Raw genomic sequence first — 18,325 nt, forward strand, 5'->3', positions numbered from 1 at the left:
AAAAAGAGTACAATTAAGGCCTTTAGACTGCAGGCTAAGCCGGAATGTTTTCCATATTCTCTCTGACTTGACTCCCCCCGCCCTCCCGCACTCCCCCCCTCCTCGGCAGCTCCAGCTCTCCTGGATGCTGAGCAGGCGGGTGGGGCTGTTTTTCGGTGCAGTGCCATGCCGTGGAGTGATGTAGCAAGACTTACGGGACACAGCGGGCACGGAAGGAGGGAAGCAGAGCAAACGTTAGCAAGGTTGTCTTTGAAATAAAAATCCTTCAAATCTGTCTATTTTGGGAAGCAAAATGGATTTACTGAATTCCATCTAACGTCAACGGTATTGGAGCCTTTCCGTGCTACCTGACACACGGACATCTTGTTTCTGTCATACCAGTGTAGAGACACATTTTGACTTTATTTTGGACCCGGTGCTGATTGTATTGTAGTGGAGCTCTCTACGGCCCACCATGGCGTGGCCCTGTATCAGCAGGGCGTGCTGCATGGCCCGCTTCTGGAACCAGCTGGACAAGACTGACATTGCGGTGCCTTTGGTCTTCACCAAGTACACGGACGTCTCCGAGATGCAGCACATCCAGCTGCAGCCAGCGCTCCACCCTTCCCAGGGCCGGGACGCCATAGAAACGCAGCCGTCCGAGACCCGCGCCTCGAATTCGGCGCGGCCGCCGCGCAGGTGCGTCTCCGAGGAGCGCGTGTGCGGTTCGGTGATGCGCGAAGACTTTAAGCACTGGAAAGTGCGACCCGAGCCGAGCTGTAAACCCAAGAACGAGTACCACGAACCGGAAACACCGTTCAACAGCGAGACTCAGTACCAGAAGGACTTCAAACCCTGGCCCATCCCGAAAAGGTACGACCATCCCTGGATACAGAGACAGCCTGCCTCCGATGACCGGGCTCCGGACAGGTCCAGGCACGCAAAGCAGCCGGCGGGAGCGGACAGCGGTGTGGAGAAGAGTGCTATCGCCGACAAGGTCCAGGAGAAGGACCTGCTGCAGGGGCAGGAGAGGAAAAAGAGGACCAGTAAACAGGAGGGCCCGAAGAAAGTTGTCCTGAAGGTGGAAGGAGAGGGCAAAGGGAGGGCGGCGGCGGATGCTGTGAACAGGCAGATCAAACAGGAGATTACAGGCGACAGCTCGTACACGTGAGTTCATACATTGCCCCACATATGTGTCTACCAAGCTGGGGGTCCAGAGGCCTCAGGCGTCCAAGGGTCATAGGGGTCAAAATTGGTGTTATACTGTGTAAACCATTCACTTGATTATCAGAAATATCAGAGGTTTTGCAGAGGCCAACTGTAAATGTCTTTATACAGAAAACACAGCAATTCATCTGTTGTCAGGTGAAAATGGTTAGGGACTGTATGAAAATTAGTTGGGAGGGAGGGGCAAATGTTCTATGGCCGCTCCCCCTTCAAAACTGCAACACACTCCGCACAAGATACAAAGTGAAATAACACTATGAAATTGAATCGTCATAATAAATAATTTAAGGTGTGTTTACTTCAATTTAAACCTTATTCTGTTAGTGGAATAATACTTCTTTACATAGCCACCAGATTGTACAACAAACATGGAATTTGCATTGTCAAAGTGAGGGCAAACTTAACAAAATGAAGCATCCTGTCATCATGAGCCAGGACGTGCAGAGCTGCCTCTAAGAAAATCAGCTGACGTGTTAAGAGGGACAAGGTCAGTGTGGGGATTGGGGTGTACAGATGGGTTTGACAAACACAGGACTTTCACCCAGGAGACCGCTGTGTGTATGCTTTGTGAAACCAAAAGTCAATGTTGACTTAGTTTTAACTTAAGTTTGTTATGTATCAAACCAAGATATTTTCTAAATCTAACCAACTGATTTCATAGCGCACCTTTCGCTCTTGTTGCTGGAATTGAAAAGGAGAACCCACAAAAGGTAACTTTTCAGAAGATAGCATACGAATTGTTGCATGAGGATATGTTGATCCTGTATACCCAATGCTCCAGCTCCAAAAGCCATCACTTTCACATTTACATGTTTTTTGTTAAAAATACCTAACCCTCCCCATTTCTGAACCCCCGTGGCCCCCAATCATTTCCACACATTCCCTAATTAATTGAAGGACAAACATTTAATAAGTGGGGGGCCATGTCTGGGAGAAAGCATTTACATTTTTTTAAATTTAAATTTAAATGATAAAAGATTTGTTAGTTGTTACATTCCTGGCATGAGAACGGTTAATTCTTCCACAATAGAGGACTTAGTTTGGGGTGACAAATTCGTCACTCAATCACTTAAAACAGGAAACAGTTGTTCACACACTTGATTGAAACCCAGAGGTGCACACAGCATGTGAAAACATGACAGATCAGTCAACTCTTACCTTCCCTACAGAAGGTAATTCAATTCAATTGAAAGGTGGAGTTGACTGTTGATGTTTCGGTCCGAGAGGGTAATCTCTGTCCTCTTATGCAATGCTCCAGAGGATGATGGGAACTGGTGGATGGATGAGCATCGAGTCACGCACGTCAGCGCCACTGTACGCAGGTCTCTTGAAGCTGTGCCTCGATGTCATCGGTTGCATTTATGTTGTGGGAAGGCTGTTGGTTGTGAGAGTGTGAGATGTACCAGATCCATTTCACACTTGAGGCTTGTGGGGATTTTTTTTTTGTTGCTGCTGCTGTAATCTGTGGATTTTGGGGATTTTCAAAGCATTCAGTGTCTCATTCTTTGACTTACCTTCAGCAGAGTACTATCTCGGCATTTATATTGGGTACTGTAATCTGTAAAACATTATCGTCAGATTCACAGTGCTGCCAACAAAGGATGCTAAATGATATATTGATGTCGGTGTTGCCGCAGAGTGCAGATTTGGGTTGAGACAGAAACCCCGACTGAAAAATCGGATTCGGCCGTGCGAGATCAGTGAGCGAGTCTTACAGCTGTTTGGTGCCTATTGTTGCCGTGCCTGTGTTGTTGAGCAGTCAGCAGGGTGCAGCCTGGGGTGTTCCCCCCCCCCCCCCCCACACACACACACATGCCTTTAAATGGCTGCACTGTGACGAGCAGAAGCCCAGTCAGCTCTCTGTCTTGCTCCGCTGGTCAGACTTAAAGCAGGTCAACTGTGGGTTAATATCATGGACAGTGTGCATACAGTGTGAAGACTGCACACACTCACTAACACATAACATATGCACTAAAAACAGTATTTTTGGGCTTTCTTATCACTTTTTCGCCGTTGAGTTATTATGCATAATCACACAAAACTATCGCTGCAGTTATTCTGGCCGATATTGTTGGAATTGATGTCACGATATTGGCACCAGTATTTTTCCGATGTTGATTTGTATGTATTACACCGTTTACTGTTACATAGAACAAAAACTACAATTTGCTTGGAATCATTCAACATGTATGATCATATCATCATAATAAGATCTTAATGGAAGACACTATAGAGACACATGATAACGTTGAATTATGTCCCAGTGCTACGGCAAACAGAAACAATGTCATCTGAAAAAGAAAACAAACATTTCGCACTGAGGCCCCGAATAGATTTTCAAGCCAACGTACTGATCGTCAACATAGTGATCGTGTAGTATTGTAGTGGTCAGCGTGCCAGCAGGATAGCAGGAGTGAGATCAGTCCTGAGGAGTCCGCATCATGCTCTATGCTCAGGCCACTGATAACCTTAAGACAACAGTGCAGCAGATTCTGTGTTTCTGTGCTTTTAGCTGACCAGAGAATATTCAGTTCAAACAGATCAGTGATGCTGTTTCACCCTCTTTGTTTTCCCCGTGAAGTCCGCTGGAAGTGATGTGCCTAATGTAGTTTCATGTAGAGTGAGCACTGTGCTGGTGCTTTAAAAATAGCCTTCGAAATGCTACATTCCCTGTCAGCGACCGGTCGTATGTTAACTTGGGAGGCAATCTGGCCTTGTGTGCACTGAGTGAGTCTGTGAGCGAACGAGTGTGCACCTCTGTTTTGTTCACGGCTAATCTGGCATTCTGCTGCAGCAAACTGCATCATATTTTTCACAGTTCCTGTGCAAGTTGCTCCACACGATATTTAAAAGTGAGCCATATCCAGAGCTATTTATAAGACTAAACAATTTCAGTTTTAGTAGTATTAAGTGCATGGATGTTGGTGTAAAGGGAGGTGCAAACTGGAATTATGGGCTCTTGAGAATGAAATACATTTAGTCATTTCTGCATTCAGAGACGAGAGAATTCAGAGAAAAATATCAAAGGCAGATTGTAATCCTGAAACAGTTGGAAAAATGACTCATCATAAAAATGGCTATAGTGAGTCTGTGTTGGAGTGATACTATTGTTTATGTGCAGTGTAAATAGTAAAGGGACCCAGCACAGACCCTTGTGGTGCTTCACACATGAAGTCCTGTTCCCCTCAGCTCTATTTTCTACTGTTTTTAAAAAACTTGTATTAATCTGCAGAGAGCACAATGGCTTTTTTTCTGCAGTGCACCCAGGAAATGCTACGATAGCACTTTTCTTTTTTCTTTTTCTTGCCTGAACTGTTGCAGCATTTTCCACCAACAGCCTCCCAGTCACAAGCCCCATCCAGCCATCATCTCACCGCCAACTCGCTGCATTATGTTTAAAATGTCATTTTTTTGCATGACAATAAGTCAAGAGCCTCAGACAGCAGCTGCTGGAGTCTTTGTTAGTGTCTTCTTTTTTTAACTACCAGCTCTGCTGTAAAAGACAAAAGCCATTCTTCATCTTGTCAGCTATTATTTGTTCAACTATGCGATGCGTCAAATAAAAGACATACAAAGAGGCGACTGCATAAAGGGTTATTACAGAGAATTTCATCGTCGACAGTGAGGCACGTAACGCAGGTTCAGTGAGTTCAGGAAGGGAGAGAGAGAGAGAGAGAGAGAGAGAGAGAGAGGCCGATGAATTTATCTAAATTTGCATCACGTATTGCAGCTCGACATTTTCCACAGCAGCACAATCTCAGGAGCTTCTTCTTTTGGTTTTCTTCCCGCACATAAACTCCTCCCTCTCCCAGACAAAGATACTCCATCAACTGAGGATGAGTTTGTCTTTTATGTCACGTTTACAGAGCGCACACACAGTAGCAGTAGTGGTGCTGGACAGTACACTGTAAAGAGGGCGATGGATTTAGAAATGATCCTCTTAGAGTTAGAGTCAGCCACGCCTCATGTTTCTACTGACAAGGACTGAATGCAGAAAAACAGAAATGTCCCAAGGTAACTCATTTGCAGAAAAAAATAACTTTGATTTTTATTTCTTCTCCTCCCTGAAAATACATCCAGTGCGGGGTAGTGGTAATGTAATACTAAAATGTCAGCTGATATCCAGTATTCATTTGTTGATCAATTCAGAGCTGCGACAGCTGAAGCTCACTGTCTTATGTAACCGATTTAATCTGATTTATCACATGTGATTACAGTTAATTTACAAGGAAATGTCTTCAGATCTGATTCTGGTTATGAATGAATTATGTAAGATACTGTAACCCAGTTAAACCTGCAGCTCTGACTAAACTCAGACCACTGCTAAAGACTGAAAGCCTGCACTTTGTGACGAACTGTCTGTATCATTATTACAGAAAGTGCACAGCAAAAATGTTCAAATCAACACTTTTGTTGTTGTTTTTCAAATACAAATTAGCATTACTGTCATTGCTGACAATAGCAAGAAACTAGAGACTGAGAGCCATCATTTGTGACCCGAAGACAAGCCCCTCTAATACTGTAATGTACTATTCCAGCTCTCAGTGTAAAGCCATTTCCATTGAGCCGCTGCCTGAGAAGCTAGAGAGGCTGCGAGTTAGAGACAAGGCCAACTGGTCCCCGAGGGAGGAGGGAGTATTGAGCAGAAGCCAGGCCTCCACCCGCTGACACACCAAGAAGCACTGCTAGGAAGTGAAGCTACAGTTCCCTTCTGGTCAGATTGATTCCCTGGAATACTGTGAGAGCAGCGGTCCGGTCCTTGATGTGGAGCCAGCTCTGGTGTGGGATTAGAGCCAGTCACTGTGGTCACCGTCAGTCATAACTGCACAGAAGTTTGTCCCAGCAGTGTGCAGAAGTGCATTCTAACGTGATGTGATTATATTACAATTTTAACTATTGATTCTTAGCTAAAATGTCAGAAAATTGTTAGTTAGATTTATTTGCATGGATGGATTTAATGCTGTACAGTATATTCACCGTCCAGAGTACAATACCTCATACTGGATGGATTGCCAAGACACTTTGTGCAGACATTCATGGTTCCCAGAGGATGAACCCTACTGATATTGTGATCCCCTCGCTGAAACACACAAGGGCATGAAATGAAAAAAAAGAAAATAAGAAAACATAACTTATACAAGGGACTGGGACAGATTTTCATGGTTCCCTCAGGATAAACATCGGTGACCCCTTAACTTTTCATCTAGTGACATAATCGGAGCTGAATTCCAAATTGTCCAGTATATTAGTTTATGACAAAACCTGAAAAGTTAATGACATTCTCATCGGCCTCAGCTGTACTTTGTGTTTGGTGATAATAAGCAACAGCATCATCTCAAAAAATGATTCTTTACTGGACTAAAATGGATTTTTACTGCTAGTTTTCTGTGTCATTGTATTATTATGTGTCAAGGTCAGCTTGTGCAGCTCGACAGCGTTTGATCCCACTGTGCAGAAATTTGCAGGCGTTCGTTTTTATTCCTTTCTCCCATAACCCTCCCCGTGGTGAGAGGTCCAGATTGTGCCGTGTTAGAGCCGGGCTGCCTGGAGCTCAGCAGTGCTGTACGCTGGCGTGGTTCCACCCCCGTCACACGTCAGGGTTCGGCTGTAGCGACGCGGTCTTTCTCTGCACATCCCCTCCACCGCAGCGGGTCAGTCGTCCAAAGCGGCTTTCCTCACACAGCAAGAAGAAATATCATAGGCGGTACGATAGCATTGCCTGAGCCGCAGTGACTCACAGATCCCAACATCTTCCCTAAAAAACGATGGAAGAAACAATGCAGACATATAAGATAGTAATAAAAAGAGAAAATAGAAGATGAGGTTATTTGAAATGTGCGGTTAATTTTAAAGGGACGTTTCACCCCAAAATCTAAAATACTCTTACCTGTAGTGCTATTTATCAGATATTATTTTCTAGAATGGTTTGGTGTGAATTGCCAACTGTTGGAGGTATCGGACAAAGAGATGTCTGCCTTTTCTCCAATATAATAGGACTAATACATTTGGAAAAATCAAAAGGCATGACTCTTTCCAGAAATCCTGACCCGAGTGCTCAAGATAATCCACAGACCTTGTGAGCCGTTTCTTGTAGTTAAACAATTTTCATTCTCATAGTTCCTACCTGAAACTGCTCTCAACGAGGTCCGTTACAGTCACATAACAGATTAACGGACTGTACTGTCCATAAGAACACCAGAAACAAGCACAATTTCGCAACTGCGACCTCGTACGCATCCAGATACAACCTCGCAACACTTGACCTCCACCCCATTTCAGCCTCCTAGGGCGAAACAATGTGACGGGGAACATAGACTGTTTATAAGAAGTGTACGGAGTCATCGTGACATCACCCATTGGTTATGACGCCTCGAGTCCGGTGATTTTGGCGTCATCATCTTGGAATACGGCCGTCGCTGTGTTGTTGTTTTCACAACCAATGAACGGAAGTCACCATATTTGAAATGCGGAAAAGTGACGTAGTGGCGCCGGATACGGTTCTGGTAGCAGCAGTGACCTGTCACTCACAGTAAGACCCGCCCTAAAGTATACTCCGCTTTATGGTCTGTTTGGCTCTAAATGGACCATAAGTTACTAAATGAACATCATGCTGTGTTGAAGAAGACTTGAAACTAGAGATTGAGACCATAAACTCATGTTTACCATGTTTACTGAGGGAATAAATCAAGAGAGAAGTAGAGTCATTTTCTCATAGACTTCTATACAATCTGAATTCACTTTGCAACCGGAGGAGTCGCCCCCTGCTGGTCAGTCGAGAGAATGCAAGTTTTAAGACACTTCCGCATCAGCTTCACTCGGCAGAACCGGAGGTTGCTGCCTGTTGGGGAAGTTTTTGTCGACAGAGCAAGTCATTGAGTGGCTAGTCGTAGCTAAAACACTGTGACATCCTGAAAGGAGCTGGGTGTACTTAACGAGAGTAGTGTGAGGTGTAAGGCGTGTCTTTTTTATGACAAGCACTTGGTCTAACACCTACTATGACATGAAAATAATTCGTTTTTTAACAGTGAGCTTTTTGCTTCCTGACACAAAGGGATGCTTCGTACTTCGGTGTCAGTCTCAGTGAACTGCTGGTTTTGCGGTGTTGCGCAGTAATCTGCCCGTTACGAATGTGACAGTAGCTGTGACATGACGCCTGCTGAACCAAGCAAGCTTTTTTAACACTCGTTTTTAAATAAGTACCAAGTACAGTCTGACCTCAGAGACACAGGCTTTATTGTAACACAGTTATATGTCCATGAATGGCAGCAATGTTACAGTACAGACCGGTGTTTCACACTGTGGAACCTGTCTGCACACACAATCTGCCTCTTTCTCTGTCGTTCTCACACACACACACACACACACACACACACACACACACACACGATGTGAGTGCTTTAGACTCTTGGCCTTGGACCCTGTTGTATAACCTGTCTTTGTGGCTTCTTGGCCCAGCCGAGCATTGAAAATGGACTTCAGTCCGGTTATGTAACGGCTCTCTGTGTAACTTCCTCCTCTCCTCGGTGTTCACTGTCACCAGCATTCGTATCATAAATAGTTTGCTTTTCACAATATGATAAAACGACTCTTTAAGCCTCGGTTTTGTTTAAACACAGCTTAAATGTTAGCGCCTGATAGCTGATTTATATTTAGATTAATGGGAACTAATTATATAGTTATGAAGATGAGATGTCTCGAGTTTAAGCATGTCAATCTTTAATTGAACATCGATTATGATTTGTAAATGTCAGCTGTCTTTATTGGCATACCGTTAACACAGTTTCACAAAGGTTGAATGATATACTTGAGTAATTACTATAATGAATTTCCTGCTTGTGTACAGTAAAGATGTCCAATCAATACAACTGTCCCTGAACGGTAATTGCATTGAACAGGAACACACAGTCTCCGAGGCGTATTTCCGTAGTTATTGATATGTGGTATCTTTCCAGAAGACTTCCTTACTCTTTGTCCTAATGAGGCTCTCGTGCAGCAGCCTGGCATCGTCTGCTCTGCTGATGTTGCCTCGGGGATCGGAGACCTTTCACTGAACCTTGGCTACAACTGCGTGGCTCTGAGCGCTCGCGCCGCGTTAGGGAAATGTTATGTGTTTGGGACCGCACTGGAGCCACAGGGGAGACCCGATATGTCATCTGACTGGCCCAAAACACAGAGCTATCTGTTGTCCTTTGTAATTAGCCCCAGCATCACGGTGTCATATTGCAGGGGAAGCAGATAAACAATTTTTATGTTTCAAATGAGGACACTCGAGCCAACTTTTGCGATACATATCCTCTCTTTTTTTTAACATTAATAGCAATTTGAACTATTTTATTTTACTATCATTTGAGTTACACGCTGACATTTTCCATTGTTTCATTTTCTTTAGAGAAAAACCTAAGAGCAAATGTTTTTGCTTTTGTTTCCACCTGTAAAAGAGAAATAAATCCATGGTTCATAAAAAGCCAATAGTCATTACCAGATATACAGATACACTACAAGCTCACTCCTCTTATATCAGGTTTAGATTATTTTGTTTCTTAATCTAGTTTTAGTTGTCTAAAGCATCCCCTGATGACCTTTAATGAAGGTTAAGGAGCATCACAAGCTTTAACATTTAAAGACACGAATCAGCTTCATCTTCCTGTTTCTCACAATAATAAGGAATGTTTGTTATGAAAAGCTGTCTCGCTTCCCCTGTAAGGTGAATTACAGTAGGTTTTATTCTTTTACAACAATACCAGGTCGATTGATAGATAGAAAAATGATTGTGATAACTAACCGATCCATCGTGTAGGTGTGTCTTCCGTGAGGCATTTTCTTTCTATTTTCATGGAACAAACAATGAATACAGTAATTAAGGAGATGATCAGCATGTTAATCAATAATGAGACATTTGAATGAGACACAGAGAAAACACAACGTAAAGGAGAGAGAGAGACATGCAGTGTGATGTCCTAAAGTAAAGGACTTTAATATGCACCTGGTTGTCCTCTGTGGTACACCCGTCCAGAGGTGTATAAATGTGAGCAGAGTCACTGATGGAGAGCTCTGCCGTACTGCTGACCTTCTTCAGAAGTGCTGTGTGAGGACGACAGAAAACCACACCATCAGGCGGTGGTGCAAAGCTCCTCCCACCTACCGTACCTCCGACACACTCCGCTCTCCAGCAGCAATGCACCACTTCACTTCACACCTCTTCTGCAGACGCGGACTACAACATTGATGTCACGCTGTCTGCAATGAATGTGATATCTATTTTTAGAGAGATTTTCTTTGATGACGCTCCAATAAAGACGGTTTTCCTTTCAAAATACAGCAGTATGTATATACACACCAGAGACCCAAAATGATCACTGATTTGCATGGGGATAATTATACCACAGTCATCAGTCAAAAATGAGGTAAATAACAAAATATTGAAACGGTCAAATGGACCAGCTTAAGAGTGATTGGGACACGAGGGAAATGTTTCATTAAAAGCAAACAGATTCATCTGTATTTGCGTTAGAGGTCTAATTTGACATTTTAAGAAATATTTGCTTTCCTACCAAGAGGTAGATGAGAAGATGGATACCACTCTCATGTCTGTACCCTAAATATGAAGCTAGGCTATACCTAAACTATACCTTTAAATTGAGACACTTTAAGCTAAAGTATCCTAGCTATAGGTCCTGAACACTTTTAGTTTTGGGAGCGTTAACTGAAATGAATTAGCTTGTCACTCGGACCCGTTCACTGTCATGACTCTTCATTGATAATCCTTATTGATGGGGTTTTAAGCTCTACCACACAGTCCATTTACTTATACCTGACTCCCTTCTTTCCCCACAGAACTGAGTACAAGGCTTACGGAGATGTGAAGCCGGCAAAGATGATCCGGGCCAGGTCCCAGTACCTGCCACCGGATGAGAAGACCAGCCTAGAGACCAGCTACAGTGCCACATACAAGGGCCAAGCCCCGCTGAGGCCTAATAGACAGGACAACAAGGCCCTGGACAGGAGGAGGATACGCAGTTTGTACAGCGAGCCTTACATAGACCCCATCAAACAGGTGAGAACACGCCTTTCTGACTTTGTGGTAGGGTTTAAAATCAGTTAAGGAGGGGAGAGATCAAAAGAAAGGCTTTATATTACTGTAGTAGGAAATTCCTCACATGCTCATCTCACTGCACAGCACAGTTTTAGACATGACTAGCCACAAATGGAGCATTACAGCTCAGGAATCTCATTTGTGCTATCTGACCTCCTTAGGTTGACAGGTACAGTGCCCTTCGCACTAAACCCAAAAAGCCTGGAGCCGCCGCCGCGGCCGGCCAGGGAAAGCCAGCGAAGAAAGCCAGAGATAAGCAGAGCGCCGTGCTGAGGGGCTCCAAGAAGACGGCCTCGGAGAACCAGCTGGAGAACCGGCCGGCGATGGGGGACAAGGAGAAAAGTAAAGAGATGAACAACAAACTGGCTGAGGCAAAAGAGTAAAGATCATTTAGCACTACTTCTCCTTTTATTCCTTATTCTTTTGGGGGACACAACACACACAGAGGCTGCAAAATGAATTACGGTTCTCATCATCACACCTTCTTTCTCCCCTCCAGTCTCTCTCTCCTCTCTTCTGTTCAGTATCCACTCATTCTTCCTCTCTGTCCTCTCTCACTACCTCCTGGCTACGTTTGTACAATGATAACAAGATGTGGGGGTTTTTAGAGATGACATGTCCTCGCTCCTCCCACCTCCCGCTATGTTATATCGCTATAGTAACGAGTGGGCGGCTGCATCCTCTTCCTCCGCCATTTGATGCCCCCCGCCTCCCCCTCCCACTCTGCTCGCCTCCATCTCCAGGTTGCCATGGCTACAGGCTGCCTGGCTAGGCAATGGATGTCTCTCGTTGCATGGGTCCACCGACAAGCAACTCTGAAGGCTTGGCTTTGATCAGCTGAGCAGATTGCTTTGTTGAGTTTATCAAAGATGTTTCCCCCCCCCCACCTTCTCTTGTTTGTTGGGAGAAAAGATAATCGAATTGGCACTTTGGATATGATTTCTACGCTTGCTAAATTAACAACAACTCTGAAGATCTTTGATAAACGTGCCGCTCGGTTAGTCACGAGTGTCTGATCCGCGGCTTGTTTTGTACCTGCTACCTTCTCTGCTCACAGCAGAGCTCACAGGGCTCAAAGGACGTGTTGGGCAACATCATGCAACGCTCTGTTAATGTGATTTTGTACTGTCTCACTGTGAACTGAACTCTGTCGAAGGCTACGTGAAATTGTTCATCCCATTCAGCATTTGCTCCTTTCATGCGAGGCTCATTCATACAGCAGCATTTTAGGTCTGTTTACACCCAATTTGTTGCCAAGGAAGCATCTGGGTCACACTAAACTGATTACGCATTAAACACCAGCCATCTCAACGGCAGATGAGCATTTCCCAGACGAATTAGATGATAAGTTGTCGTGCAGTCATGATGACATTTAGCAGAAGAGAAACAATGTTTCTGGGAAACAGAGAGGGCTGAATTCAGCCTTATTGCCTCAGACTGATCCCTCTGCAAGGCTTGGCAGCTGTTACACAATTGCAGCAGCGTGCACACAAACGCACACCTCCTTTTGGCCCTTTTTTTTTGTAAGTGCGCTCTGCCGAGGGTGACCGTAACCAATATGATCAGCCTGCCATGGGACGATAGCAAACAGCTCATATTACTGCTTAATAGTGCTTTTCACATAACCTTTAAAGAGGGAGCCGTATGGATGAAGCTCAGATCCACGTTCCGAATAAGTCGTGAACAATTCACTGCCATTTGTCTACAAGGATAAGAAGTTTTATCCCAGTTTCATGTACACATAATAAGTTGTATCTGTTATTAACACCATCTTTTATTTTAATACAGCCCCAATAAGGGCTCAATGATGTGATACGTGTGACTCCAATGTTCTGGATCCATGTTGTTCTTCTTTTGACCAAATTCCAAAAGCATGAAAAGTATGTTGGTTTGATGAGGTTCAGTTTATTTATTGAAAGGTGTTGAGTGTCAGACGTTTCATGCAAAACACACCAAAACCAAATCATAAATTCTGGTTGAAGATAAAGGGGGACAGGAAGTAAGTGTTTATCTGTTGAGACTAATTATAACCTCTCTTGTGTAAATATACAGTATATTATAGCAGGGCTACATGTTGGCTGAGTCAGCACTCGGTCTAAAGCTGTTTTCACTTAGCATAGACAGAGAGATCACTGTTTTCTTTGTTTTTGGATTAGAAGAGCACTGTACAGTCCCCCCCCCCCACACACACACACACACACACCTCATTGCTCTCATTAGTTCTGCTTCTCAGCATCCTTCCCGCCATTGTGAGTGGACGACTGCACCATCTCTACATCCTGTGGTGTCTGACAGCGACCATCTCCACCACCATGTCTATCCAAGCTGCCCCATCAGGGACCACTCATTAGCATTTTGCAGCCTGTGGTCAGGGGGGGGGGGGGGGCTTTGTCATGTACCACAAGGGAGGTGGGGGGCTTGTAGGGGCGGTCAATGTATAAAGTTGTTAGCACACCACACACCCTGTGCTATATCTTTGTGACTATTAGGGAAATAAGGATAGAAAGTATGGTGAAGAAAGTTATGTCTTGGGCCCAAAATAATAATAATAATAATGACTGTGACGTGCTTGTGTTTCTATCTGCTTGCTCATATTTAATGAAACATTACAAATAAATGCAAAAAAAAGCAGAAAACGCAGTGTCTTCTTGCTTTTATTTCTTAAAAGGAAAAGACTAGCGGTTGCAGGTATCTGTCGGCGTGTCTCCTGTCCCCGTCTTTGTCTTTGTGACACAGACGACATTAAATGCATCCACATGGAAGAGAATTTCTTGCTCTCACAACTTCTTTCTATGCTTATCCAAGACTGCTCCACATTCTGGCATGAGCTCTGACGTCCCCTCCGCATGGCCCCGCATGTTGCCCGCGTGTGAGAACTGGAGAATATATTATTTTTTGCATCGTGTCTCTTAATATATTCCAAGAACTCGCCCGACTTGTAGAGCAACATGCGCGTAAAAGGATGTCCAGAAACTCATTCCAGAATAAGATGTCATGTACAAATGATGCAAAAAAACAAACACCCACAAATGTGTGATATTACGTTTACTGAGATCATATTGTTCTTTCTTCATACTGTGTCCAATTTGTCGTGTGCTAATGAGTGACATTCTGATTCATTTGAAGGGTTGTGCTAAAACAGTACCACTACATACAGCTCTGCCAGCCAATCCGAGATATTGGCTGGGTGCAGACTCTAAAGCAACACCTGTGGGGCTGTGCGCTGCCCGATCCAAGGTAATCAATCGTGAGAGCAACGAAAGGGAAATCGACCGTGAGCCGCAAATGCCACTCATTCCCATTCATACATGCTCATGGAGTTGTGATTTGATTTTTTTGTTTCCTATTACAGTCGCACAGTTTCTTTTTGTTTCACCGCATTCCCTCCGGTCCACTCCTCCGGTCACAGCCCTTCTGTATATTTCTCTTCCATATGGACACTAGAGTAGGGGGGGGGGGGGGGGCTGTCACATCCTACATGTAAGGTTCCTTAAGGTGCCTGTTCTTAAGGAGGCCCCAGGTTTAGTCCAAACATCACCCATCCTTGGACGTTAAAGGGCCAGTGTGTAGCATGTAGGGTCTTCTATCGGCAGAGACGGAGTATATGTAATGCGGTAGACCCCCCTTACAGTGATCACGTCTGTCAGGCTGAAATTATTCACTATAAGCGTGTGTTTTTCGCCGTAGTGGCGCAGAACCGGTTGGGGATTGTCAGAGTTTCACTTTGGGGGCATCACGTGATTGACCAGGCCTTATCAATCCACTTATTAATTATAATTATTAATCCACTGGCCCAGAAGGGGGCGACTTCAACCACAGGTGCTTTTCCTGTGAGCATTCGTTTTTTCAGCGAGAGATAAGGACGTTTTCTTTTTCCCCGTCATGGTTTCAATGTGCACGCAGCACGAGCCTCAGAGAGTTACAGCGAGACAAAGTATCATGGGAGTAAAGTAATAAACTAATACAACTTTAATTAGCGGGAGCACACCTAGTTTTAAAATAAAAAAGGAAAAAGGATACATGTAAGCGTTTGATCACTGTATTATTAACTATATATAAGTGTATAATCACCTGAAAATAAGAATCAGAATAAGTGTTTTCATTAGCTTATTAGCCGCGGGTCTTCTTCACGGAGCCGGCCGCCATGTTTCTGGCACTTGGAAGACTGTTCAGTCGGTTGCAACCTGCAACCTCCCCGCTAGATGACGCCAGATCCTACACACTGGCCCTTTAAAACAAACTGCATGCCTGTATAATTATGGAGCTATTACTAGTGGAGATCACTATTTCATCCATTTATGAGGCAGATCACTCACACGTTTGAAACCGTCGCACTTTGCATCTCAGCCTGCCATCCCCGGGCAGACGTGTCCTACTGTGTATTGCACTGCGATGGTTTTCTTTCGTCTCTGAAGCATGCTGCCTCTGTTTTCTGTTGGAACCTGCAATCCGACGTTGCGTTTAAAGAATTCGGTCTAGACTTTGCGTGTTGGCTTGGATATAAGACATGGGGTAAGTATGAGTGGAATGAGGCAAGCTTTGGAAGCACACAGGTCAAAAGGACATTGTAAGTGCATGTTAATGATCTTCACGGCTGCTAATGTGTATTGCATCTTGTAGATATTCTGTCACAGAACACCCCGAGACCCTCATTGCACTATTGGCATCCTGTAGTTCATAACGTCACAGTGACTTACTGAATGGGTCCAAGTATAGATTTAAACCAAAGATCTAAAAGCAAAGCTTTCCAAATGCATCATTAGAAATAGACAAGAAGCTTTCATTCACATGTGAATCCCCACAAAACACTGGCTTGTATCGTCTTGTTAAGTATCAAAGTTGAGTCACTTGATTCTATCAGGAGCTTTTCTGTAATATATTTGGGATAAGCAAACAGGCCCCCATGGCGACGTCGTCTCTTTGTCTCGTGCTGAGCTCTCGGCCCTCAAACCGAAGCCTGGTGTTCTCCTCTGAAATGAGCGGTCACAGGGTGCTCGGCCCAATGACTTGTTGTTGCTCGCCCGGGAGAAATGCCTCATCGTGTGTCTCTTTGTGTCTCCTTCTCCTCTGCTGTCTTAACCCATGTGCTGCCTCCTAGAGATGCTAAGGACGAGGTTCTCCGACCCGGTCATCATCATATCCAGGGTGCTGCTGGAGGAGAACCAGCACCACCACCGCTGGAGAGACCCGAGCCTCGGAGGAGCAGCGGAGTCGTACGCTTTTCCCTAGATGGCAGCCAGACTGAGTAGCTCTGCACTGAGGATGGAGGCAGATACACCTTATACAGACTGATGCTCTGTACTGTAGATAACTAGTATTTGCAACTAAGTTGGATTAAGACGAGGTTAAATCCCCCCTTCCACCCCCCAAAAAAAACTTAGCTATCCAAGAGGCATTTGAAACACGCATGTTTGGGACATCTCTTAAGTCACAGCTGTTTGACCCATGGCATTATTCCAAAGGTGCTACATCATTTTCTGGTTTCATGCAATTTATTTTAAAAGAATATGTCACCATCATTAGAAATACCACACCATAAAGTGCTTCGACAACAATTACAACAGAAACTGTGCTGTACATTGATCGGTTTTAGTGTAAATAAATACTCGTAACTTGCACATTACAACACTGTATTGTAGTTTTTGTTGTATGGTCAGTGATTCACAAACAGGCGGTCTGAATGGTGTGAAGAAAAGGCACAGGGCTCCTAATGTGGATGCAATGTGATACGTGGCCCATTAAGTTTAAGTGCTAACATGAGGGGAATACTGTGGGATGGAAACATGATGATGAACTGAGGGCTTTGCATTTGAAAAAAATGCAATAACAGTGCCAGTTTTCCAAAATTATACTTTTTTTCCCTTTAATGTAAAGAAACAACAACAATTTTTGAAAGTCCGCCTCCACTTAAAAATGTGTTTGGCTTATTGTTCCTTCACTTGAATGTTTGATCTTCAATGTGCAGAATTATATATGTGCACAGTTTATTTTACATTCATTTGCTGAAGGGGGAAAGTGTCTCTGAGCTCATATTTAATCTGCATTTAACATATGTACCAGCAGGATTTTGTGATATCACAACCAGTTTGGAAGCGATCCAGTATGCCACTTACATGAGTGTGATGTGGAAACATCCAGTGCACATACACTGAAAATGGGAAAACCATAAATGATTACTCAGAACACAGGATTCTTATATGGCTTAAAGGGGAACTCACCCGATTTTACATTAAAGTCTGTTGCAGGTGTGTATGTGAGAGACGTGTGATAAAGCCTTTTGTGGACGGATGAATTGCTTCAAAAAAACTAACCTGACCCGGCAGACAGTTTTTTTTACAAAGAACCATGTGAGAAGCCGTCATTGGAAAGGGCAGGCGCTGTCAAAAACGTGGCAGGTGATTGGATGAACCATCTGTCAATCAAACTCTTGTCAAAGTGAGTCGGGAAAGTAGGAAAACATCTCTGGTGAAAACCCTCAATGTCGTTCTTTGCTCTTTTTGCTCTAAACTGTCCACTGTGAGTCCGACAGTGTTAGTTGTACTATTTTAAAACACCTCTTTAATAGATGGATCTTTAATAGTGCTCTAAACACCAGCAGCCACACAAGAACTGGCCAAAAATTGGCAATATTTTAGATTTAAAATCAGGAAGTATCTCACAAACAACATTATAATTCCGACCAGACGCTCAAAGCCAGCTCTCAGTTCTGATACTGGGCTACGGACACATTTAAGTCATCACCATAATAACGTATGGAGGTTCGATACCCAACCCCCTCAAGTTCAAACAGCACAGCAACTCAGCCGGTTCAGACATATGTATGCTGGACAGAAACTAGGACAGAAGCTGTTATCAAACACTCCTGTCTGCACTCCAAGACAACAACAAAAGACAAAGGTCGATGAATTACCGATACTTTCTTTAAAAATCACAAGTTGCATCTTTGGCAAGCTTGTGCCTCATTAATGCAGATCCTCATATTTCATTGATGGCCTATAGTCCAGCGGAGCAGAGCGAGATTAAGAA

General features: G+C 44.0%; 1 protein-coding gene across 1 annotated transcript; it reads left to right on the top strand.

Moving 5' to 3' along the window:
• The first annotated feature begins 454 nt into the window (after positions 1–454).
• map6a (microtubule-associated protein 6a) lies at positions 455–16,548 on the top strand. Its single transcript, XM_076102587.1, has 5 exons — positions 455–1,146; positions 11,041–11,260; positions 11,461–11,678; positions 14,426–14,536; positions 16,398–16,548. Exons 1-5 carry the CDS (start codon positions 455–457, stop codon positions 16,546–16,548), a joined length of 1,392 nt encoding a protein of 463 aa, XP_075958702.1.
• Positions 16,549–18,325: the final 1,777 nt, after the last annotated feature.

This window comes from Anarhichas minor, unplaced genomic scaffold (assembly GCF_050575085.1).
Source record: "Anarhichas minor isolate MPS153535 unplaced genomic scaffold, ASM5057508v1 ptg000027l, whole genome shotgun sequence".
Taxonomy (NCBI): Eukaryota; Metazoa; Chordata; class Actinopteri; order Perciformes; family Anarhichadidae; genus Anarhichas; species Anarhichas minor.